This window comes from Phalacrocorax carbo, unplaced genomic scaffold, assembly GCF_963921805.1.
Source record: "Phalacrocorax carbo unplaced genomic scaffold, bPhaCar2.1 SCAFFOLD_389, whole genome shotgun sequence".
Taxonomy (NCBI): domain Eukaryota; kingdom Metazoa; phylum Chordata; class Aves; order Suliformes; family Phalacrocoracidae; genus Phalacrocorax; species Phalacrocorax carbo.
In genome coordinates this window covers 1-21242 of record NW_026990493.1, presented here as the reverse complement: position 1 = coordinate 21242, position 21242 = coordinate 1, and the positions used below count along the sequence as shown (strand labels likewise).

The following is a 21242-nucleotide window of genomic DNA, read 5'->3' as shown; positions in this document are numbered from 1 at the left end:
GGTGGGCCGGCGGGGAGAGGCGTGGCCAGAGCCGATGGGCGTGGCCAGAGGAGGGGGCGGCTCGGTGAGGAAGGGGCGGGGCTCCGGCTGCGCCGCGCATGCGCAGAGCGGCGGGAGGCGGGCGGCGCGAGGCAGCGGGGTTTGGGGTAAACTTGGGAGGGGGGAGGGGAGAGACCATGGGGGGGAGGGGAGAGTTGGGGGTAGGGGAGAGACCATGGGGGGAGGGGAGAGACCATGGGGGGAGGGGAGAGACCATGGGGAGAGGGGAGAGTTGGGGGGGAGGGGAGAGACCGTGGGGAGAGGGGAGAGTTGGGGGGGAGGGGAGAGACCATGGGGGGAGGGGAGAGTTGGGGGGGAGGGGAGAGACCATGGGGAGAGGGGAGAGTTGGGGGGGAGGGGAGAGACCGTGGGGAGAGGGGAGAGTTGGGGGGGAGGGGAGAGACCGTGGGGAGAGGGGAGAGTTGGGGGGGAGGGGAGAGACATGGGGGGAGGGGAGAGTTGGGGGGGAGGGGAGAGACCATGGGGAGAGGGGAGAGTTGGGGGGGAGGGGAGAGACCGTGGGGAGAGGGGAGAGTTGGGGGGGAGGGGAGAGACCATGGGGGGAGGGGAGAGACCACGGGGGGAGGGGAGAGTTGGGGGGAGGGGAGAGACCATGGGGGGAGGGGAGAGTTGGGGGGGAGGGGAGAGACCATGGGGGGAGGGGAGAGTTGGGGGGGAGGGGAGAGACCATGGGGAGAGGGGAGAGTTGGGGGGGAGGGGAGAGACCATGGGGGGAGGGGAGAGTTGGGGGGGGAGGGGAGAGACCATGGGGAGAGGGGAGAGTTGGGGGGGAGGGGAGAGACCGTGGGGGGAGGGGAGAGACCATGGGAAGAGGGGAGAGTTGGGGGGAGGGGAGAGACCATGGGAGAGGGGGAGAGTTGGGGGGAGGGGAGAGACCATGGGGGGAGGGAGAGTTGGGGGGAGGGGAGAGACCATGGGGGGAGGGGAGAGACCATGGGGGGAGGGGAGAGTTGGGGGAGGGGAGAGACCATGGGGGAGGGGAGAGACCGTGGGGAGGGTGGGGGGAGACCATGGTGGGGGTGGGGGAGGGGAGGCCGAGAGGGCTGTGGGGGGAGGGGGGGCACCATTGGGGTGACGGGGAGGGGGGCTGGGGGAGCGGTGGGGGCTGGGGGAGGCCATTGGGGGGGGGGGGGGGGCTGTCCCTGGGGTGGCGGCTGGGAATTGGGTGACGCCACCGGGGTGACCGGGGTGGGGGGGGAGGCCGTGGGGGTCTCCTCCCCCCTTACCCTCCCCCCCTTTCCCCAGGGCCGCCGCGACCCTCCGCCCTCCCCCACCTCGGAGCGTGTGTGACCCCCCCCGTGTCCCCCCCCCGCCCGCCGCCCCCCAGAATGCCGCGGGGGGTGCGGACGTGCCCCCTGGGGACGCGGGAGGTGCCGGGTGACCCCTACACCATCCGGGTCCTCCAGGAAGGCTACAGCCGCCCCCAGCCCGACGGCAGCGTCCTCGCCGACGGCACCATCACCCTCGTCTCGGGGGGTCCCGTCACCCTCTTGGTGGACACGGGGGGGTCCGTGGAACCGCCGCCGCCTCGCGGAGCTGCTGGGCGAGCGGGGGCTGTCGCCGGGCGACGTCACCCACGTCGTCTGCACCCACGGCCACTCGGACCACGCGGGGAACATCAACCTCTTCCCGTCGGCCACGCTGCTGGTGGGCTTCGACCTGTGCCGGGGCGAGGGGCGCTACCTGCCGCACCGGCTGCCCGAGGGGCGCCCGCTCCCCCTGGACGGGGGGCGCCTCCGGGTGACGCCGACGCCGGGCCACACGCGGGACCACGTCAGCGTGGCGGTGCGCGGCACCCGCCTGGGCGCGGCGGGTGGGTGGCGGGGGACCTCTTCGAGCGGGAGGGGGACGGCGGGGAGTGGAGGGCCTCGAGCCAAGACCCCGCGGCGCAGGAGCGGAGCCGGCGGCGGGTGGCGGCCGGCGCCGACGTCATCGTGCCGGGGCACGGGGCCATGTTCCGCGTCATCCGGCGCGACGACGGCGACGGCGATGATGACGACGATGACGACGACGATGACGACGACGACTACGACTACGACGATGGTGATGGTGGTGGTGGTGGAGGGGAAGACGACGACGCCAGACGCGCCCCTGAGGGAGTTGGGGACCCTCAGAGGTGGCCCCGAGTCCTGAGGGACCCCCCAGAGGTGGCCCCAAACCCCGAGGGACCCCCCCAAAGGGGAGGGGGGACCCCCGGAGGTGGCCCCGAGTCCCAAGGGACCCCCCCAAGGGGGGAGGGGGGACCCCTGGAGGCGGCCCCCAAACCCTGAGGGACCCCCCAGGATGTCCCTGAGTCCCAGGGGGGAGGGGGGACCCCCGGAGGTGGCCCCGAGTCCTGAGGGACCCCCCCAGAGGTGGCCCCAAACCCCGAGGGACCCCCCCAAAGGGGAGGGGGGACCCCCCCTGGAGGTGGCCCCGAGTCCCAAGGGACCCCCCCAAGGGGGGACAGGGGACCCCCAGAGTTGTCCCCGAGTCCCAGGGGGGAGGGGGGACCCCACATCCTGAGCCCCCCCCCCCCAGCATCGTGTGCCCAGGAATGATGTTTTCCTCAATAAAAATGCATTTTTTGCCCCAAAAAGCCCCAATCTCTGAGCCTGTTGGGCGGCCAAGGGGACCCCAAAACCTGCGGGGGGGAGGGGGGACCCCAAAACCTGCGGGGCGGAGGGGCCCCCCCCAGAGCCGGGACACCCCAAAAACGGCCTATGGGGGTGGGAGAAGACCCCAAAACGTCACCCGAGGGGTTGGGGGGTCCCCAAGTCACCCCAAACGTCACCCGAGGGGTTGGGGGGTCCCCAAGTCACCCCAAATGTCACCTGAGGGGGTGGGGGGGCCCCAAGTCCCCCCAGTTGTCACCTGAGGGGTCCAGCGGTCCCCAGGACCCCCCAGAAGGGTCGGGACCCCCTCAGGGCTCCCCGAGGGGACGCGGGGTGGGACACGGAGCCGGGTCCCACTGGACGAGCCAATGGGAGCTCCGGGACAGGGGGCGGAGGTGGGTGACGTCACGCCCGGGGGGGACACACACGGGGTCACCGCGGTGCCCCCCCGGGCGTTCCCCTCCCCCTCCGCCCCCCCCCCCCCCGCGCCCTCGGGGTCTTTGCCCCCCAGCGGGGCTATAAAGGGTGGGGGTGGCACCCACAGGGGGGGTGGGGGCAGCCATGGCCTGGTCCCCGTGCCCGTGGGTGGCCCTGGTGGCCCTGGTGGTGGCCCCGGTGGCCCTCGTGGGGGGTTTGGGTGCAGGGACCCCCCCCACGATTATCTCGGTGGAAAACGGGGGGCCGTGGGGGGAGTGGGGGGAGCCCGAGTTCTGCTCCAAGGGCTCCCACGCCACCGGCTTCCAGCTGAAGGTGGGGAGGGGGAGGGGCAGGGGGGCGGGGGGGGGCGGGGGGGCGCTCCTGGGGGTGACACGCGTGTCCCCTCCCCCCCCCCCCACAGGTTGACCCCTACAAGGGGTTTTTTGGGGACGACACGGCCCTGAACGGGATCCGGCTGCTCTGCTCCGACGGGGGGGGCCCCACGTCCGCCGAGGGGCCGTGAGTGGGGGGGGCTCGGGGGGGCCGGGGGGTCCTGGGGGGTGATGGGGGTGGCTGGGGGGGGCCCCAAATGGGGTGGCCGTGGGGGGTCCCCAGGGGGTGACAGGGGGACTGGGGGGGGCCCCAAATGGGGTGGCCGTGGGGGGTCCCCGGGGGGTGACAGGGGGGCTGGGGGGTCCCCAAATGGGGTGGCCGTGGGGGGTCCCCGGGGGGTGACAGGGGGGCCGTGGGGGGTCCCCAAATGGGGTGGCCGTGGGGGGTCCCGGGGGGTGATGGGCGTGGCTGGGGGGGGCCCCAAATGGGGTGGCCGTGGGGAGTCCCCAGGGGGTGACGGGGGGGGCTGTGGGGTCCCCAAATGGGGTGGCCGTGGGGGGTCCCGGGGGGTGACAGGGGGGCTGGGGGGGGCCCCAAATGGGGTGGCCGTGGGGGGTCCCCGGGGGGTGACAGGGGGGCTGGGGGGGGGCCCCAAATGGGGTGGCCGTGGGGGGTCCCCGGGGGGTGACGGGGGGGGCTGTGGGGGGTCCCCAAATGGGGTGGCCGTGGGGGGTCCCGGGGGGTGATGGGGGTGGCTGGGGGGGGCCCCAAATGGGGTGGCCGTGGGGGGTCCCCAGGGGGTGATGGGGGTGGCTGGGGGGGGCCCCAAATGGGGTGGCCGTGGGGGGGCCCCGGGGGGTGACAGGGGGGCTGGGGGGGCCCCAAATGGGGTGGCCGTGGGGAGTCCCCAGGGGGTGACGGGGGGGGCTGTGGGGTCCCCAAATGGGGTGGCCGTGGGGGGTCCCCAGGGGGTGACGGGGGGCTGGGGGGGGTCCCCAAATGGGGTGGCCGTGGGGGGTCCCCAGGGGGTGACGGGGGGCTGGGGGGGGTCCCCAAATGGGGTGGCCGTGGGGGGGTCCCCGGGGTGTGACGGTGGGGGCTGGGGGGTCCCCAAATGGGGTGGCCATGAGGGGTCCCCAGGGGGTGACGGGGGGGCCATGGGGGGGTCCCCAAATGGGGTGGCCGTGGGGGGTCCCCAGGGGGTGACGGGGGGGGGCCGTGGGGGTCCCCAAATGGGGTGGCCATGGGGGGTCCCCAGGGGGTGACAGGGGGGCTGGGGGTCTCTAAATAGGGTGGCCATGGGGGGTCCCCAAATGGGGTGGCCATGGGGGGTCCCTGCGGGGTGACACTGGTGGCCGTGGGGGGTCCCCGGGGGGTGACGGGGGGCTGGGGGGGTCTCTAAATGGGGTGGCCGTGGGGGTCCCCATGGGGTCCCCAAATGGGGTGGCCATGGGGGGTCACTGTGGGGTGACAGGGGTGGCCAGGGTGGCCCCGAATGGGGTGGCCGGGGGGGGGGGTCCCCGTGGGGTGACACTGGTGGCTGTGGGGGGTCACTGTGGGGTGGCCCTAGGGGGTCCCCATGGGGTGACAGGGGTGGCCAGGGAGTCACTGAATGGGGTGGCCATGGGGGGTCCCCGGGGGGGTGACACTGGTGGCCGTGGGGTCCCCAAACAGGGTGGCCGTGGGGCCCCTGCCTGTGGTGGCCACGGGTTCCCCAGGCGTGGTGCCAACATGATCGTCCTCCACGGCCACCATGGCCCACCCGTGGCCACCGTGACCCAACCATGGCCTCCATGACCCAACCATGGCCTCCATGACCCAACCATGGCCTCCATGACCCAACCATGGCCACCGTGACCCACCCATGGCCTCCATGACCCAACCATGGCCTCCATGACCCAACCACAGCCTCTATGACCCAACCAGGGCCACCGTGACCCAACCACAGCCACCGTGACCCACCCATGGCCTCCATGACCCAGCCATGGCCTCCATGACCCAACCATGGCCACCGTGACCCAACCACGGCCACCGTGACCCACCCATGGCCTCCATGACCCAACCATGGCCACCATGACCCAACCATGGCCTCCATGACCCAACCATGGCCACCGTGACCCAACCACGGCCGCCAACACCCAACCATGGCCACCATGACCCAGCCATGGCCACCATGACCCAACCATGGCCTCCATGACCCAACCATGGCCACCATGACCCAACCATGGCCTCCATGACCCAACCATGGCCTCCATGGCCCAACCACGGCCTCCATGACCCACCCATGGCCTCCATGACCCAACCATGGCCACTATGACCCAACGACAGCCACCGTGACCCAACCACGGCCACCATGACCCACACATGGTCACCGTGACCCACCCATGGCCTCTATGACCCACCCACGGCCACCATGACCCGCCCACGGCCACCAACACCCAACCACGGCCACCAACACCCACACACGGCCACCCAGGCCCCACCCACGGCCACCAAGGCCCCACCCACCGCCACCCCGCCCCAGTGGGGTGCCCGTGGGGTGGCGCCCACACCGTGTCCCCCCCAGGCGCGGTACCTGGTCTGCGCCCCAGAGCTGCGGCCCCGCCCAGCGCCTGGTGTCCTTCCGGCTGCGCGTGGAGGCCCCGCGGGGCCCGTGGGACGACACGGCCGCCAACAACCTGGCCGTGACCTGCCGGGACGGGCAGGTGCTGGAGGGGCAGGGGGCCTCGGCGGGGGCCTGGGGCAACTGGAGCCTGCCCTGCCCCCCCGGCGAGGGGGTGTGCGGGCTGCGCACCCGCGTGGAGCCCCCCCAGCGCCACGGGGACAGCACCGCCCTCAACAGCGTCGACTTCTTCTGCTGCCCCTGAGGCACCCGCGGGACCCCCAGAGCCCCCCCCCGACCCCCATGTCCTCTCTTGTCCCCCCAGTGTCCCCCCAAATCCTCCTTGGCTCCCAGGACCCCCATAGCCCCCCCCATGTCCTCCCCTTGGCTCCCAGAACCCCGCCTGTGTCCCCCCAAATCCTCCCTTGGCTCCCAGGACCTCCATGGACCCCCAAATCCTCCCTTGACCCCCAGGACCCCCAATTTCCCCCCAATATCCCCCCACATCTCCCATTGACCCCCCCAACCGCCAATGTCCCCCCAAATCCTACCTTGACCCTCCCCAACCCCCCCATCCTCCCTTGACCCCCAGGACCCCCATAGACCCCCCGTGTCCTCCCTCGACCCCCTCTAGCCCCCAATTTCCCCCAATGTCTCCCCATGACCCCTGGGACCCCCATGAACCTCCAGTGTCCCCCCAAATCCCCCATTGAACCCCCAGCCCCCCAATATCTCCCCAATATGCCCCCACATCATCTCTTGACCTCCCTTGACCCCCGTGTCCCCCCCATCCCCCATGTCACCCCTCGCCCCCCACGTCCCCCCATGTCCCCCCCCCCGGTGTCCCACCCCCATTAAACTCAGTGGGTGATGCCGGGGCGTCTCCTCGTTCCTGCTGGGGGGGAGGGGGGTCCCTGTGGGGGGTCCCTTGGGGGGCAGGAGGTGGGGTCCTCATGGGGGGGGTCCCTTGAGGGGGGAGGGGAACCCCTGGGTCCCTTTGGGGGGGGGGGGTGTTCCCCAGACACCTGGGCCCCCTTTTTTGGACCTTGCCCCCCCCTCCCCCTCCAGCCCTCCAGTAATAAGAAACCCCACGGGTGGGGGAGGGGCCAGGCCAGGCCTGGGCCAGCGCTGGGTGAGTGGGTGATGGTGGGTGCCCCCCTCCCCCACCCCAGCCCGACACGGGGAGCCCGGATGCCTGGGTCCCTTTTGGGGGGTAACTGGGGGGCACTGGGAGGGACTGGGACGGATGGACGGGGCACTGGGAGGGACTGGGGGGGTCTTGCAGGGGCACTGGGTGGGGCCCGGGGGGGGCACCGGGAGGGTACTGGGTGGCACTGGGAGGGACTGGGAGGTACTGGGGGGGCACTGGGAGGGACTGGGAGGTACTGGAGGGCACTGGGAGGGTATTGGGGAGCACTGGGAGGGCATTGGGGGGTGCTGGGAGGGACTGGAAGGTACTGGGGGGCACTGGGAGGTACTGGGGGGCATTGGGAGGGTATTGGGGGGCACTGGGAGGGACTGGGAGGGTATTGGGGGGAGGTGGGAGGGACTGGGAGGTACTGGGGGGCACTGGGAGGGTATTGGGGGGCTGTGGGAGGGACTGGGAGGTACTGGGGGGCACTGGGAGGGTATTGGGGGGCGGTGGGAGGGACTGGGAGGTACTGGGGGGCACTGGGAGGGGCACTGGGAGGGCACTGGGCGTTACTGGGGGACACTGGGGGTCGGTGATGTCCCCCCCGTTCCCACCGTCTTCCGGGACACCCCCCCCCGGCAATAAAGAGCTTTGATTGACAGCTCTGGCCACGCCCCTTATTGGGAGAGGGAGGGGCCGGGAGGGGGCGGGGCGCCGCCGAGCAGCGGGCGCCACGCTGCCGTAAAGCGCGACGGGCGCCACGCTGCCGTAAAGCGCGACGGGCGCCGCGCTGCCGTAAAGCGCCCCCGCCCCCTCCCGCCGCGAAGCCCCGAGTGCCGTAAAGCGGCCCCGGCCGTCACGCGGGTGTCGCGCGCCGTCGCGGCGCAGCGGCGCGGGGGAAGATGGCGGCGGTGACGGCGCGATCGGCGGCGGCGGAGGCCTGGGGGGGGGCGGGGCGGGGGGGGTGGGCGGCGGAGCCCGTGAGCACCGGCGTGAGTGGGGCGGGGGGGCGGCTGTGGGGCGGGAGAGGGGGGCTGTGGGGCGGGGAGGGTGGTTATGGGGCTGGAGGGGGCAGTTGTGGGGCTGCAGGGTCGGTTATGGGGCCGGAGAGGGGGGCTGTGGGGTGGGAGGTGGGCAGCTATGGGGCCAGGGGGGGAGTTGTGGGGCTGGGGTGGGAGTTATGGGGTTGGAGGGAGGGGTTGTGGGGCAGGAGGGGGGCAGTTATGGGGCCAGAGGGCGTATGTGGGGCAGGAGGGGGGCAGTTATGGGGCCGGAGAGGGGCTGTGGGGCAGGAGGGGGCAGTTGTGGGGCCGGGAAGGGCAGTTATGGGGCAGGGGGGAAGTTATGGGGCCGGAGAGGGGGGCTGTGGGGTGGGAGGTGGGCAGTTGTGGGGCCGGGAGGGGCAGTTAGGAGGCCAGAGAGGGGGTGTGTGGAGTGGGAGGGGCGCAGTTGTGGGGCCGGGGGGGCAGTTATGGGGTCGGAGAGGGGGGGCTGTGGGGCGGGAGGGGGGCAGCTGTGGGGCCCGTGTGCCCCTCCCCCAGCGCAGCCCTCCCCCCCCCCCCCCCAGACCACCATCATGGCCGTGGAGTTCGACGGGGGCGTCGTCATCGGGGCCGACTCCCGCACCAGCGCCGGGTGAGGGCCGTGATGTCACCCGTGATGTCACCCGTGACGTCACCCGTGACGTGATGGGGATGGGGGGGGGGGAGGGCTGTGGGGGAGGGGTCACCAGGTGTCCCCAGGGCTGGGGGCGTCACCGGGGTGGGGGCGTGTCACCGGGCCCCTTGTCACGCGGTTGTCACCTCTTTAGCCCGTGATGTCACCGTGATGTCACCGTGATGTCACCGCGACGTCACCGCCGAGCTGCGGGGGCGGTCCCAGGCTCCGCTTCCCCCCTTCCCGCTGTCGCCGTGACGACGGCCGTCACCAGGACGCCTGTCATTGGGGGGGGGGGGGGGGGAGGTGGGGCGGGGGCGTCGCCCGGCGCCGGCCGTGACGTCACCGCGACGTCGCCCGCCCCGCCGTGACGTCACCGCCCGCCCCGCCGCGCAGGTCGTACGTGACCAACCGGGTGACGGACAAACTGACGCCCGTCCACGAGCGCATCTTCTGCTGCCGCTCGGGCTCCGCCGCCGACACGCAGGCGGTGGCCGACGCCGTGGCCTATCAGCTGGCGTTTCACAGGTAGGCGGCGGGGCGGGGCCGGGGCGGGGCCGGGGCGGGGCCGCGGGGCTCACCCCACGCCTCTGCCCCACAGCGTGGAGCTGGAGGAGCCGCCCCGGGTGCGGACGGCCGCCCGCCTCTTCCAGCAGACCTGCTACCGCTACCGGGAGGAGCTGAGCGCCGGCGTCATCGTGGCCGGCTGGGACCCACGGCGCGGGGGGCAGGTGGGGCGCGGGGCCCTCTGCCCCACAGAACACTCCTGCCCCATGGCAGGGCCCTCTGCTCCACGGCAGGATATCTCTGCTCCACAGAACACTCCTGCCCCATAGTGGAGCCCTTTGCCCCACGGCAGGGCCCTCTGCCCCACAGAACACTCCTGCCCCACAGAACACTCCTGCCCCACAGCGGGTCCCTCTGCCCCACGGCAGGATATCTCTGCCCCATAGAACACTCCTGCCCCACAGCAGGGCCCTCTGCCCCATAGAACACTCCTGCCCCACGGCAGGGCCCTCTGCCCCACAGAACACTCCTGCCCCACAGCGGGGCACTGCTGCCCCATAGCGGGGCCCTCTGCCCCATGGCAGGATATCTCTTCCCAACAGAACACTCCTGCCCCACAGCGGGGCCCTCTGCCCTGTAGTGGGGCCCTCTGCCCCACGGCAGGATATCTCTGCCCCACAGAACACTCCTGCCCCACAGAACACTCCTGCCCCACAGCGGGTCCCTCTGCCCCACAGCAGGATATCTCTGCCTGACAGAACACTCCTGCCCCACAGCGGGGCCCTCTGCCCTGTAGTGGGGCCCTCTGCCCCACGGCAGGATATCTCTGCCCCACAGAACACTCCTGCCCCACAGAACACTCGTGCCCCACAGCGGGTCCCTCTGCCCCACAGCAGGATATCTCTGCCCGACAGAACACTCCTGCCCCATAGCGGGGCCCTCTGCCCCATGGCAGGATATCTCTGCCCCATAGAACACTCCTGCCCCACAGCAGGGCCCTCTGCCCCATAGAACACTCCTGCCCCACGGCAGGGCCCTCTGCCCCACAGAACACTCCTGCCCCACAGTGGGGCCCTCTGCCCCATAGCATGCCCCACCCCATGGTTCCCCCTATCTGTCCCATAGCATGTGCTGTTCCAGCCCCACAGCACCCCCCTCTCTGGATCCCACAGTATCCCTCCCTCTGCCCCACACCCCCCCCGCCCCCCGTAACCCCCCCGTGCCCCCCAGGTGTACGTGGTGCCCATGGGGGGGGCTCCCGGTGCCCCCCGTAACCCCCCCGTGCCCCCCAGGTGTACGTGGTGCCCATGGGGGGGATGCTCCTGCGGCAGCCCTTCGCCGTGGGGGGCTCGGGCAGCTCCTACATCTATGGGTTCCTGGACGCCGCCTTCCGGCCCGGCATGAGCCGCCCCCAGTGCCAGGAGTTCGTCGCCCGTGGTGGGTCTGGGGGAGGGGTCCGGGGGGGTCCCGGGGGGCTGGGGAAGGGAGTTGGGGGGGACACAGAGGGGTTTGGGAGGGACATCGGGTGATTTTGGGGGTCTCAGGGGGATTTGGGGGGGACATGGAGGGGTTGGGGGGGACATGGGGGAGGGTTTGGGGGTCCCAGGGGGGATTTGAGGGGGACATGGAGGGGTTTCAGGGTGCCAGGTGGAGTTTGGGGGTGCCTGGGGGGTTTTGGGGGGACTGGGGGGGTTTGGGAGTGCTGGGGGGGGTTTGGGGGTCCCAGGTGGGGTTCGGGGGTCCCAGGTGGGGTTTGGGGGTCCCAGGTGGGGTTCGGGGGTCCCAGGTGGGGTTTGGGGGTCCCAGGTGGGGTTTGGGGGTGCCGGGGGGGCTCGGGGGTCCCAGGTGGGGTTTGGGAGTGCTGGGGGGGGTTTGGGGGTCCCAGGTGGGGTTTGGGGGTGCTGGGGGGCTTTGGGGGTGTCGGGGAGCCTTTGGGGGTCCCAGGTGGGGTTTGGGGGTCCCAGGTGGGGTTCGGGGGTCCCAGGTGGGGTTTGGGGGTCCCAGGTGGGGTTTGGGGGTGCCGGGGGGGTCGGGGGTCCCAGGTGGGGGTCGGGGGTCCCAGGTGGGGTTTGGGGGTGCCGGGGGGTCGGGGAGCCCTGACCGACCTGTGCCCGCAGCGCTGGCGCTGGCGATGGCGCGGGACGGCTCCAGCGGCGGCGTGATCCGCCTGGCCGCCGTCACCCAGGCCGGGGTGGAGCGCAGGGTGCTGGCGGGCCCCGACCTGCCGGGGGGCGACGGCGGCCCCCCCGCCTGAGGGGACCCCGAGACCCGGGGGGGGACCCCGAGACCCGGCGGGACCCCGGAACGGGGGGGTGTGGGGCAATAAATGGCGCCGTGCACTGCCCGCCTCTGCCTGGTGCTGGGGGGGGGCTGTCACCCCCACATCGGGGTCCCCTCCTGTCACCCCGACATCGGGGTCCCCTCCTGTCACCCTGACATCGGGGTCCCCTCCTCTCACCCCCACATTGGGGTCCTCTCCTGTCACCCCGACATCGGGGTCCCCTCTCCTCTCACCCCCACATCGGGGTCCCCCTCCTGTCACACCTCCATTGGGGTCCCCTCTCCTCTCACCCCCACATCGGGGTCCCCTCCTGTCACCCCGACATCAGGGTCCCCTCCTGTCACCCCCACATCGGGGTCCCCTCCTGTCACCCCCACATCGGGGTCCCCTCCTGTCACCCCAACATCGGGGTCCCCTCCTGTCACACCTCCATTGGGGTCCCCTCTCCTCTCACCCCAACATTGGGGTCCCCTCCTGTCACCCCCACATCGGGGTCCCCTCCTGTCACCCCCACATCGGGGTCCCCTCCTGTCACACCTCCATTGGGGTCCCCTCTCCTCTCACCCCCACATTGGGGTCCCCTCCTGTCACACCCCCATTGGGGTCCCCTCTCCTCTCACCCCACATTGGGGTCCCCTCCTGTCACACCTCCATTGGGGTCCCCTCTCCTCTCACCCCACATTGGGGTCCCCTCCTGTCACACCTCCATTGGGGTCCCCTCTCCTCTCACCCCGATATTGGGGTCCCCTCCTGTCACACCTCCATTGGGGTCCCCTCTCCTCTCACCCCCACATTGGGGTCCCCTCCTGTCACACCTCCATTGGGGTCCCCTCTCCTCTCACCCCCACATTGGGGTCCCCTCCTGTCACACCCCCATTGGGGTCCCCTCTCCTCTCACCCCAACATTGGGGTCCCCTCCTGTCACACCCCCATTGGGGTCCCCTCTCCTCTCACCCCCACATTGGGGTCCCCTCCTGTCACACCTCCATTGGGGTCCCCTCTCCTCTCACCCCCACATTGGGGTCCCCTCCTGTCACACCCCCATTGGGGTCCCCTCTCCTCTCACCCCAACATTGGGGTCCCCTCCTGTCACACCCCCATTGGGGTCCCCTCTCCTCTCACCCCCACATTGGGGTCCCCTCCTGTCACACCTCCATTGGGGTCCCCTCTCCTCTCACCCCCACATTGGGGTCCCCTCCTGTCACACCTCCATTGGGGTCCCCTCTCCTCTCACCCCCACATTGGGGTCCCCTCCTGTCACACCCCCATTGGGGTCCCCTCTCCTCTCACCCCCACATTGGGGTCCCCTCCTGTCACACCTCCATTGGGGTCCCCTCTCCTCTCACCCCAATATTGGGGTCCCCTCCTGTCACACCTCCATTGGGGTCCCCTCTCCTCTCACCCCCACATTGGGGTCCCCTCCTGTCACACCCCCATTGGGGTCCCCTCTCCTCTCACCCCAATATCGGGGTCCCCTCCTGTCACACCTCCATTGGGGTCCCCTCTCCTCTCACCCCCACATTGGGGTCCCCTCCTGTCACACCTCCATTGGGGTCCCCTCCTGTCACCCCGACATCGGGGTCCCCTCCTGTCACACCTCCATTGGGGTCCCCTCTCCTCTCACCCCGATATTGGGGTCCCCTCCTGTCACACCCCCATTGGGGTCCCCTCTCCTCTCACCCCGACATCGGGGTCCCCTCCTGTCACACCTCCATTGGGGTCCCCTCTCCTCTCACCCCGATATTGGGGTCCCCTCCTGTCACACCCCCATTGGGGTCCCCTCTCCTCTCACCCCCACATTGGGGTCCCCTCCTGTCACACCTCCATTGGGGTCCCCTCTCCTCTCACCCCCACATTGGGGTCCCCTCCTGTCACACCTCCATTGGGGTCCCCTCTTCTCTCACCCCCACATTGGGGTCCCCTCCTGTCACACCTCCATTGGGGTCCCCTCTCCTCTCACCCCCACATTGGGGTCCCCTCCTGTCACACCCCCATTGGGGTCCCCTCTCCTCTCACCCCCACATTGGGGTCCCCCTCCTGTCACACCTCCATTGGGGTCCCCTCTCCTCTCACCCCAATATCGGGGTCCCCTCCTGTCACACCTCCATTGGGGTCCCCTCTCCTCTCACCCCAATATCGGGGTCCCCTCCTGTCACACCCCCATTGGGGTCCCCTCCCCTGTCACCCCAATATCGGGGTCCCCCTCCTGTCACACCTCCATTGGGGTCCCCTCTCCTCTCACCCCAATATCGGGGTCCCCTCCTGTCACACCTCCATTGGGGTCCCCTCTCCTCTCACCCCAATATCGGGGTCCCCTCCTGTCACACCCCCATTGGGGTCCCCTCTCCTCTCACCCCCACATTGGGGTCCCCTCCTGTCACACCCCCATTGGGGTCCCCTCCCCTGTCACCCCAATATCGGGGTCCCCTCCTGTCACACCTCCATTGGGGTCCCCTCTCCTCTCACCCCAATATTGGGGTCCCCTCCTGTCACACCTCCATTGGGGTCCCCTCTCCTCTCACCCCAATATTGGGGTCCCCTCCTGTCACACCTCCATTGGGGTCCCCTCTCCTCTCACCCCCACATTGGGGTCCCCTCCTGTCACACCCCCATTGGGGTCCCCTCTCCTCTCACCCCCACATTGGGGTCCCCTCCTGTCACACCTCCATTGGGGTCCCCTCTCCTCTCACCCCCACATTGGGGTCCTCTCCTGTCACACCTCCATTGGGGTCCCCTCTCCTCTCACCCCCACATTGGGGTCCCCTCCTGTCACACCCCCATTGGGGTCCCCTCTCCTCTCACCCCCACATTGGGGTCCCCTCCTGTCACACCTCCATTGGGGTCCCCTCTCCTCTCACCCCAATATTGGGGTCCCCTCCTGTCACACCCCCATTGGGGTCCCCTCTCCTCTCACCCCAACATTGGGGTCCTCTCCTGTCACACCTCCATTGGGGTCCCCTCTCCTCTCACCCCAACATTGGGGTCCCCTCCTGTCACACCTCCATTGGGGTCCCCTCTCCTCTCACCCCCACATTGGGGTCCCCTCCTGTCACACCCCCATTGGGGTCCCCTCTCCTCTCACCCCCACATTGGGGTCCCCTCCTGTCACACCTCCATTGGGGTCCCCTCTCCTCTCACCCCAATATTGGGGTCCTCTCCTGTCACACCTCCATTGGGGTCCCCTCTCCTCTCACCCCCACATTGGGGTCCCCTCCTGTCACACCCCCATTGGGGTCCCCTCTCCTCTCACCCCCACATTGGGGTCCCCTCCTGTCACACCCCCATTGGGGTCCCCTCTCCTCTCACCCCCACATTGGGGTCCCCTCCTGTCACACCCCCATTGGGGTCCCCTCCCCTGTCACCCCAATATCGGGGTCCCCCTCCTGTCACACCTCCATTGGGGTCCCCTCTCCTCTCACCCCCACATTGGGGTCCTCTCCTGTCACACCTCCATTGGGGTCCCCTCTCCTCTCACCCCCACATTGGGGTCCCCTCCTGTCACACCTCCATTGGGGTCCCCTCCTGTCACCCCGACATCGGGGTCCCCTCCTGTCACACCTCCATTGGGGTCCCCTCTCCTCTCACCCCGATATTGGGGTCCCCTCCTGTCACACCCCCATTGGGGTCCCCTCTCCTCTCACCCCAATATTGGGGTCCCCTCCTGTCACACCTCCATTGGGGTCCCCTCTCCTCTCACCCCAACATTGGGGTCCTCTCCTGTCACACCTCCATTGGGGTCCCCTCTCCTCTCACCCCGATATTGGGGTCCCCTCCTGTCACACCCCCATTGGGGTCCCCTCTCCTCTCACCCCCACATTGGGGTCCCCTCCTGTCACACCCCCATTGGGGTCCCCTCTCCTCTCACCCCCACATCGGGGTCCCCTCCTGTCACACCTCCATTGGGGTCCCCTCTCCTCTCACCCCCACATCGGGGTCCCCTCCTGTCACACCCCCATTGGGGTCCCCTCTCCTCTCACCCCCACATTGGGGTCCCCTCCTGTCACACCTCCATTGGGGTCCCCTCTCCTCTCACCCCAACATTGGGGTCCTCTCCTGTCACACCTCCATTGGGGTCCCCTCTCCTCTCACCCCGATATTGGGGTCCCCTCCTGTCACACCCCCATTGGGGTCCCCTCTCCTCTCACCCCCACATTGGGGTCCCCTCCTGTCACACCCCCATTGGGGTCCCCTCTCCTCTCACCCCCACATCGGGGTCCCCTCCTGTCACACCTCCATTGGGGTCCCCTCTCCTCTCACCCCAATATTGGGGTCCCCTCCTGTCACACCTCCATTGGGGTCCCCTCCTGTCACACCCCCATTGGGGTCCCCTCCTGTCACACCCCCATTGGGGTCCCCTCTCCTCTCACCCCCACATTGGGGTCCCCTCCTGTCACACCTCCATTGGGGTCCCCTCCCCTGTCACCCCAATACCGGGGTCCCCCCCTCCCCCGTCACCCCCTACATGGGGGCCCCCCCGTGCCCCCCCCCCCCCCCGTGTCCCCTCACGGCTCCCGAGCAACGACACCAAAAACGGCGGGAAGAAAAGAGCGGGAACGCCTCGCGCCCGGCCCCGCCCAGCTGTCCTCGCCCCTCTGCGCACTGCGCATGCCCAGAGCCGCGGGGGGCGTGGCCAGCGCTTCCAGTCAGCGGCGGGGCGGCCGCCGCAGCGGGTCGAGCAGCGGCTCCCCCGGGTCCCCCCAGGCCCCTCTGGGTCCCCCCGGGTCCCCCCGGGTCCCCCCGGCCCCTCTGGGTCCCCCCGGCCCCCCCCGGCCCCGGCCCCGGGGGTTTCCCCGCCCCCCCAGCCCAGCCCCAGCCGTGGCGGACCCCGGCCCCGCCGGCGGGTTGGAGGACACCGAGCTCTCCTCCCTCAGGGTGAGTGAGGGGGGGCGGGGGCGGCCTCACAGAGGGACCCCCGGGCGGGGGGGGGGGAACGCGGGGAATCACACCCCATAGGGGTCCCCAGCGCCCCCCAGCGCCCCCAGTTCCCCCCCCAGTGCTGCTGTCAGTGTCCCCCAGTACCCGCCAGTGATGCCTTCGGTGTCCCCAGGGCTTCCCGGTGCCGCTTAAGTGTCCCCCAGTTTGCCCCAGGGCCCCCCAGTATAGCTTTCTCTGTCCTCCAGTGCCTCCGGCCTTTCCCAGTGCCCCCCAGTACCGCCTGCAATGCACCCCAGTGCCCCCCAGTACCGCCTGCTATGCCCGGCAGTGTCCCAGTGCCCCAGTACCCCCTGCAATGCACCCCAGTGCCCCCAGTATCGCCTGCTATGCCCGGCAGTGTCCCAGTGCCCCAGTACCCCCTGCAATGCCCCCAGTGCCCGCCAGTATCGCCTGCAATGCCCCCCAGTGACCCCAATAAGGGCCACCAGTGCTCCCAGTGACCCCAGTGCAGCCCCCAGTGCTCCCAGTGACCCCAATAAGGGCCCCCAGTGAGCCCAGTGCAGCCCCCAGTGCTCCCAGTGACCCCAGTGCAGCCCCCAGTGCTCCCAGAGCCCCTCCAGTCCCTCCCAGTGCGAGGAGAACCCCCAGCCCACCTACGACCCCCAGGTACGGGGGGGGGCCCTGGGGTCACACGAGGTGACAAAATGGCGGACGTGGGGAAACCCCCCTCTCCCCCACCACGTGACCCCGGCGCCTCCCTCACGTGACCGCTGCGGCCCCGCCCAGGCGCTCCTCGCCTCGGGGCGGGCACCCAGGTGTGCTCATGGCCCCGCCCACCGGCCAATGGGCTGCCGCCGCCGCCTGACGGACAGGCAGGGGAGCCGCCCCCCTGCCCTCCGCTTCCGCAACGCGGTGTGGGGCCCCCGCCATGGGGCTGGGGCACTTGTGGGGCCCGGCTATAGGGCTTGGCCAGGTGTGGGGCCCCCCTATGGGGCAGGGCTGGTTGTGGGGCAACCCCAGCCCCCCAGGTACCCCTAAGTCCCCCTAATGTGGGACTGGGCCCCACCTTGGACCCCCCCCCCCCCCCCACTGTGGGTCAGCCCCCCACTTCACCGCTCCACAAATTCTTTTTTAATTATTTCATAATGAGGAACAATTAACGAAGCACTTTATGGGCCGTGGGGCGCCCCACGGCGGGGTGTGGGGCGGGGGGGTCCCGCCGTGGGGCAGGGACGGTGGGGTGGGGTGGGCTCCTGCCCCACACCGCGGCCTTGACCTTCACTGTCAATAAAACACTGAACCCCAAAATGGCCCCCGACTCCCGTTGGGGGGGTGGGCGTGGGGTGGGTGTGGGGCTGGGGACCCCCGGATGTGGGGCGTGGGGGGGCACTGTGGAGCACTTGACTCCAGGTACTGGTGGGAGCGGGGGGAATATGGGGCTGCCCCATAGCAGGGGCTGCCCCCCAACAAGCCCCAGACCCCCAAGCTGGGGGGGGCTGCAGGCTCCCGGCCCCACAGATGTGGGGCAGGGCCCCCCCTGAGGCTCCCGACCCGACCCCACCACCACCTTCACTGACCTATAGGGATGGGGGGGGATGGGGGGGGGCACCCCACAGCTCTGGGGAGATATAAGGCCACCCCACAGCCCCCCCATAGGGCCGTGGGGCTGCCCCATAGCGACACAGAGGTGCCCCACAGAGCTGCCCCACACCTACCGTGGGGACAGAGGCACCCCATAGCCCCTATAGGGCCACCCCACAGCTACCATAGGGCTGCCCCACAGCCCCCACACAGCCATGGGGCCACCCTACAGCCCCTACATGGCCATAGGGCTGCCCCACAGCCGCTGTAGGGCCACTCCACAGCCCCCCACACGGCTGTGGGGCCGCCCCACGGGCACTATGGGGCCGCCCCACGGGCGCTATGGGGCCTCAGGCGCTGAGGAAGAGCCTCTTGTACCACTTGTTCATCTGCTCGAGGAAGATGAAGGTGAGCACAGTGTGGGGGCCCAGGCGGGCGTAGTAGGGGGTGAAGCCCTTCCAGAGGCTGAAGAACCCCTCGAGCCGCACCACCTTCACCAGCACGTCCTGGGGGGGGGCAATGGGGGGGGTCAGGGGGGGCCCCCCCGACACCCCCGACCCCCCAAAACAAGGGGGAGACCCCAAAAATGGGGAAGGGGGGGAGCCCCTCGGCTCACCAGCCCGTTGCGATACTCAGGTTTCCCGTCGATCATCCGCATGTTCTGGATGCTACAAGGAAGGGGGGATTTTTGGGGTGAAAAGGGGGGTTTTTGGGGTGTCCCCCCACAAAAAAAAGGGGGTGATTAAAGGGGGGGGGTCCCCCATTAATTACCCACCGGGTCTTAACGATGTCCACAGGCATGGAGGCGGCCGTGGTGACGAGGCCGCTGATCATGCTGGCGCAGAAGTGGCAGAGGATGTCGTCCTGGAAGCGCCCTGGGGGGGCCCCCCGAAACCAAACGGGGGGTCACAGAGAGAAAAGGGGGCGCGGGGGGGGTTGGGGGACGCCCCACCCCCCGCCCCCCTCCCCCAGGGCTCACCCGTGTCGAGGAGCAGCTGCTTGGACTGGGAGTAGGAGGCGAGTTGGGCGGCGTTGACCACCACGGCCCGCGCCATGGTGGGGATGCAGCCCTGCGGGGGGGGCGGGGGGCGTTGGGGGGGGCGGGGGGCACCCCCAGACTCCCCACGGCGCCCCCAAACGCTCCACAGCGCCCCCAAACTCCCATAGCACCCCCAAACCCATCAGCACCCCCAGACCTCCCCATAGCACCCCCAAACTCCCCATAACCCCCCCACAGCACCCCCAGACCTCCCCATAGCACCCCCAAACTCCCCATAACCCCCCACAGCACCCCCAGACCTCCCCATAGCACCCCCAAACTCCCCATAACCCCCACAGCACCCCCAGACCTCCCCATAGCACCCCCAAACTCCCCATAACCCCCCCACAGCACCCCCAGACCTCCCCATAGCACCCCCAAACTCCCCCAACCCCCCCACAGCACCCCCAAACCTCCCCATAGCACCCCCAAACTCCCCCAACCCCCCCACAGCACCCCCAAACTCCCCTAAGCCCCCACAGCACCCCCCAAACCCCCCCAAAACCCCATAGCACCCCCAAACTCCCATAGCACCCCCAAACTCCCCTAAACCCCATAGCACCCCCAACCCCCCCAGCACCTCCAAACCCCCCACAGCACCCCCAAACCCCCATGACACCCCAACCCCCTTCCCCTTGCCCTCCACCCCCTCATAGCACCCCCAAACCCCCCACAGCACCCCCAGACACCCCTCGCCCCCCAGCGCGGGGGCGGGGGGGGGTTCGGGGTGCCCCCCCAGCGCGGGGGGGGGGTTTGGGGGTGCCCCCGTACCCTCCAGAGCGTGGCCACCCCCTCCTCCCGCCCCATCCGCAGCAGCGCGTCGAAGACGTTGCGGTACCCGCGGCGCTCGGCGGGGGGCAGCCTGGGGGCGGGGGGGGGGAAGGGGGGGCGGGGGGGGCAGTGGGGGGCAGTGGGGGGGGCGGGGGGGGCAAGGGGGGGCGGGGGGACAAGGGGGGGAGAAAAAGGGGGGGTTGGGGGGGAAAAGGGGGGGAGAAAAGAACTGCTTACGACAAGCCCACGGGGGTCGGGGGGGCCCCTGTGGGTCTGGGGGGTGCCCTGCAGGTCTGGGGGTGCTTGGTGGGACCCCACAGGGATTTCGGGGGGTCCCCCCACGGGTCTGGGGGCACCCCTGCAGGTTTGGGGGTATCCATGCAGGTCTGGGGGTGCCCTGTGGGTCCGGGGGTGCCCCTCGGGGATTTGGGGGTGCCTCTGGGGGTCTGGGGGCGCCCCCCGTGGGTTTGGGGGTTCTGGGGGTGCCCCCAGGGGTTTGGGGGTGCCCCTACAGGTTTGGGGGGTTCTGGGGGTGCCCCCACGGGTTTGGGGGTGCCTCTGGGGGTCTGGGGGTGCCCCTGGAGATTGGGGGTCCCCCCGCAGGTCTGGGGGTACCCTGTGGGTCCGGGGGTGCCCTCGGGGATTTGGGGGTGCCTCTGGGGGTCTGGGGGCACCCCCGCGGGTTTGGGGGTTCTGGGGGTGCCCCCACGGGTTTGGGGGTGCCTCTGGGGGTCTGGGGGCACCCCCGCGGGTTTGGGGGTTCTGGGGGTGCCCCCACGGGTTTGGGGGTGCCTCTGGGGGTCTGGGGGCGCCCCCGCGGGTTTGGGGGTGCCCCCGCGGGTCTGGGGGCGCCCGGGGGGTCTCACCGGCCGTCGGCCGTCATGCGGATGAGGGCGACCTCGGCCGGGGTCCCGACGAAGGCCCCCGCGGCGCCCGCGCTCATGCCGATGGCGGCCTTGGTCAGGAAGGGGGGGGGGGCTGCCGTCGGGCCCCCCCAGCCGCTCCAGCAGGACGCTGTAGATGCCCAGGCGCGTCGTCGTGTAGGTGGCCTGGCGCAGCAGCCCCGCCGAGAGCCTGCGGCCCCCCGGTGAGCGCACCCCTCCTCGGGGGGTCCCCAAAGCCGGGGGGGGTCCCCCAAAACCCGGGGGGGAGCCGAGGGGAGGGGGGGGGAGCCGAGGGGGAGGGGGGGGAACCGAGGGGGAAACCAAGGGGGGGGGGGGATCCCAAAAAGGGCAGGGAGGGGGGGGGAGTTGGAATGGGGCGGTGGGTGGGTGGGGACCCCCAAATGGGGTGGGGGGGACCCCAACACGGGGCCGGGGTGAGCTTGGGGGGGGGGGGAATGGGGGCTACCCCAAGGGGGGATGTTGTGACACCCACAAGACCAGCCCTGGGAC

General features: G+C 70.6%; 4 protein-coding genes across 4 annotated transcripts; 3 read left to right on the top strand and 1 right to left on the bottom strand.

The window, feature by feature from the left end:
• Positions 1-65: 65 nt before the first annotated feature.
• MBLAC1 (metallo-beta-lactamase domain containing 1) lies at positions 66-2612 on the top strand. Its single transcript, XM_064440394.1, is given in 4 exon segments — positions 66-146; positions 1306-1562; positions 1564-1872; positions 1875-2612. Coding segments are annotated over 3 exon segments (939 nt in total). The 5' UTR covers positions 66-146; positions 1306-1388; the 3' UTR covers positions 2331-2612.
• A 578-nt stretch (positions 2613-3190) lies between these two features.
• Positions 3191-6658, top strand: LOC135311267 (vitelline membrane outer layer protein 1-like). Its single transcript, XM_064440395.1, has 3 exons — positions 3191-3404; positions 3493-3590; positions 5971-6658. Exons 1-3 carry the CDS (start codon positions 3216-3218, stop codon positions 6269-6271), a joined length of 588 nt encoding a protein of 195 aa, XP_064296465.1. The 5' UTR covers positions 3191-3215; the 3' UTR covers positions 6272-6658.
• A 1331-nt stretch (positions 6659-7989) lies between these two features.
• On the top strand, positions 7990-11645 carry PSMB6 (proteasome 20S subunit beta 6). The gene is made up of 6 exons (XM_064440398.1): positions 7990-8130; positions 8706-8773; positions 9191-9322; positions 9396-9525; positions 10594-10738; positions 11419-11645. The coding sequence occupies exons 1-6, from the start codon at positions 8041-8043 to the stop codon at positions 11553-11555; spliced, it is 702 nt and encodes a 233-aa protein (XP_064296468.1). The 5' UTR covers positions 7990-8040; the 3' UTR covers positions 11556-11645.
• Positions 11646-17573: 5928 nt separating this feature from the next.
• SLC25A11 (solute carrier family 25 member 11) lies at positions 17574-20942 on the bottom strand. Its single transcript, XM_064440397.1, has 6 exons — positions 20715-20942; positions 19849-19939; positions 19018-19108; positions 18814-18913; positions 18655-18706; positions 17574-18544 (listed from the first exon to the last, which is right to left on the bottom strand). Exons 1-6 carry the CDS (start codon positions 20789-20791, stop codon positions 18389-18391), a joined length of 567 nt encoding a protein of 188 aa, XP_064296467.1. The 5' UTR covers positions 20792-20942; the 3' UTR covers positions 17574-18388.
• Between the last annotated feature and the right edge of the window lie 300 nt (positions 20943-21242).

What these genes read in the sequence shown, in the direction of transcription:
- PSMB6 (XM_064440398.1), top strand. Translation starts at nt 8,041, where the DNA reads ATGGCGGCGGTGACGGCGCGATCGGCGGCGGCGGAGGCCTGGGGGGGG. An exon ending in ACCCACGGCGCGGGGGGCAG is followed by an intron (nt 9,526 to 10,593) that starts GTGGGGCGCGGG and finishes CGTGCCCCCCAG; the next exon opens with GTGTACGTGGTGCCCATGGG. An exon ending in CCAGGAGTTCGTCGCCCGTG is followed by an intron (nt 10,739 to 11,418) that starts GTGGGTCTGGGG and finishes CTGTGCCCGCAG; the next exon opens with CGCTGGCGCTGGCGATGGCG.
- LOC135311267 (XM_064440395.1), top strand. Translation starts at nt 3,216, where the DNA reads ATGGCCTGGTCCCCGTGCCCGTGGGTGGCCCTGGTGGCCCTGGTGGTG. An exon ending in CCACCGGCTTCCAGCTGAAG is followed by an intron (nt 3,405 to 3,492) that starts GTGGGGAGGGGG and finishes CCCCCCCCACAG; the next exon opens with GTTGACCCCTACAAGGGGTT. An exon ending in CCCACGTCCGCCGAGGGGCC is followed by an intron (nt 3,591 to 5,970) that starts GTGAGTGGGGGG and finishes TGTCCCCCCCAG; the next exon opens with GCGCGGTACCTGGTCTGCGC.
- SLC25A11 (XM_064440397.1), bottom strand. Translation starts at nt 20,791, where the DNA reads ATGAGCGCGGGCGCCGCGGGGGCCTTCGTCGGGACCCCGGCCGAGGTC. An exon ending in GCAGCTGCTCCTCGACACGG is followed by an intron (nt 18,914 to 19,017) that starts GTGAGCCCTGGG and finishes GGGCCCCCCCAG; the next exon opens with GGCGCTTCCAGGACGACATC. An exon ending in GTGGACATCGTTAAGACCCG is followed by an intron (nt 18,707 to 18,813) that starts GTGGGTAATTAA and finishes CCTTCCTTGTAG; the next exon opens with CATCCAGAACATGCGGATGA.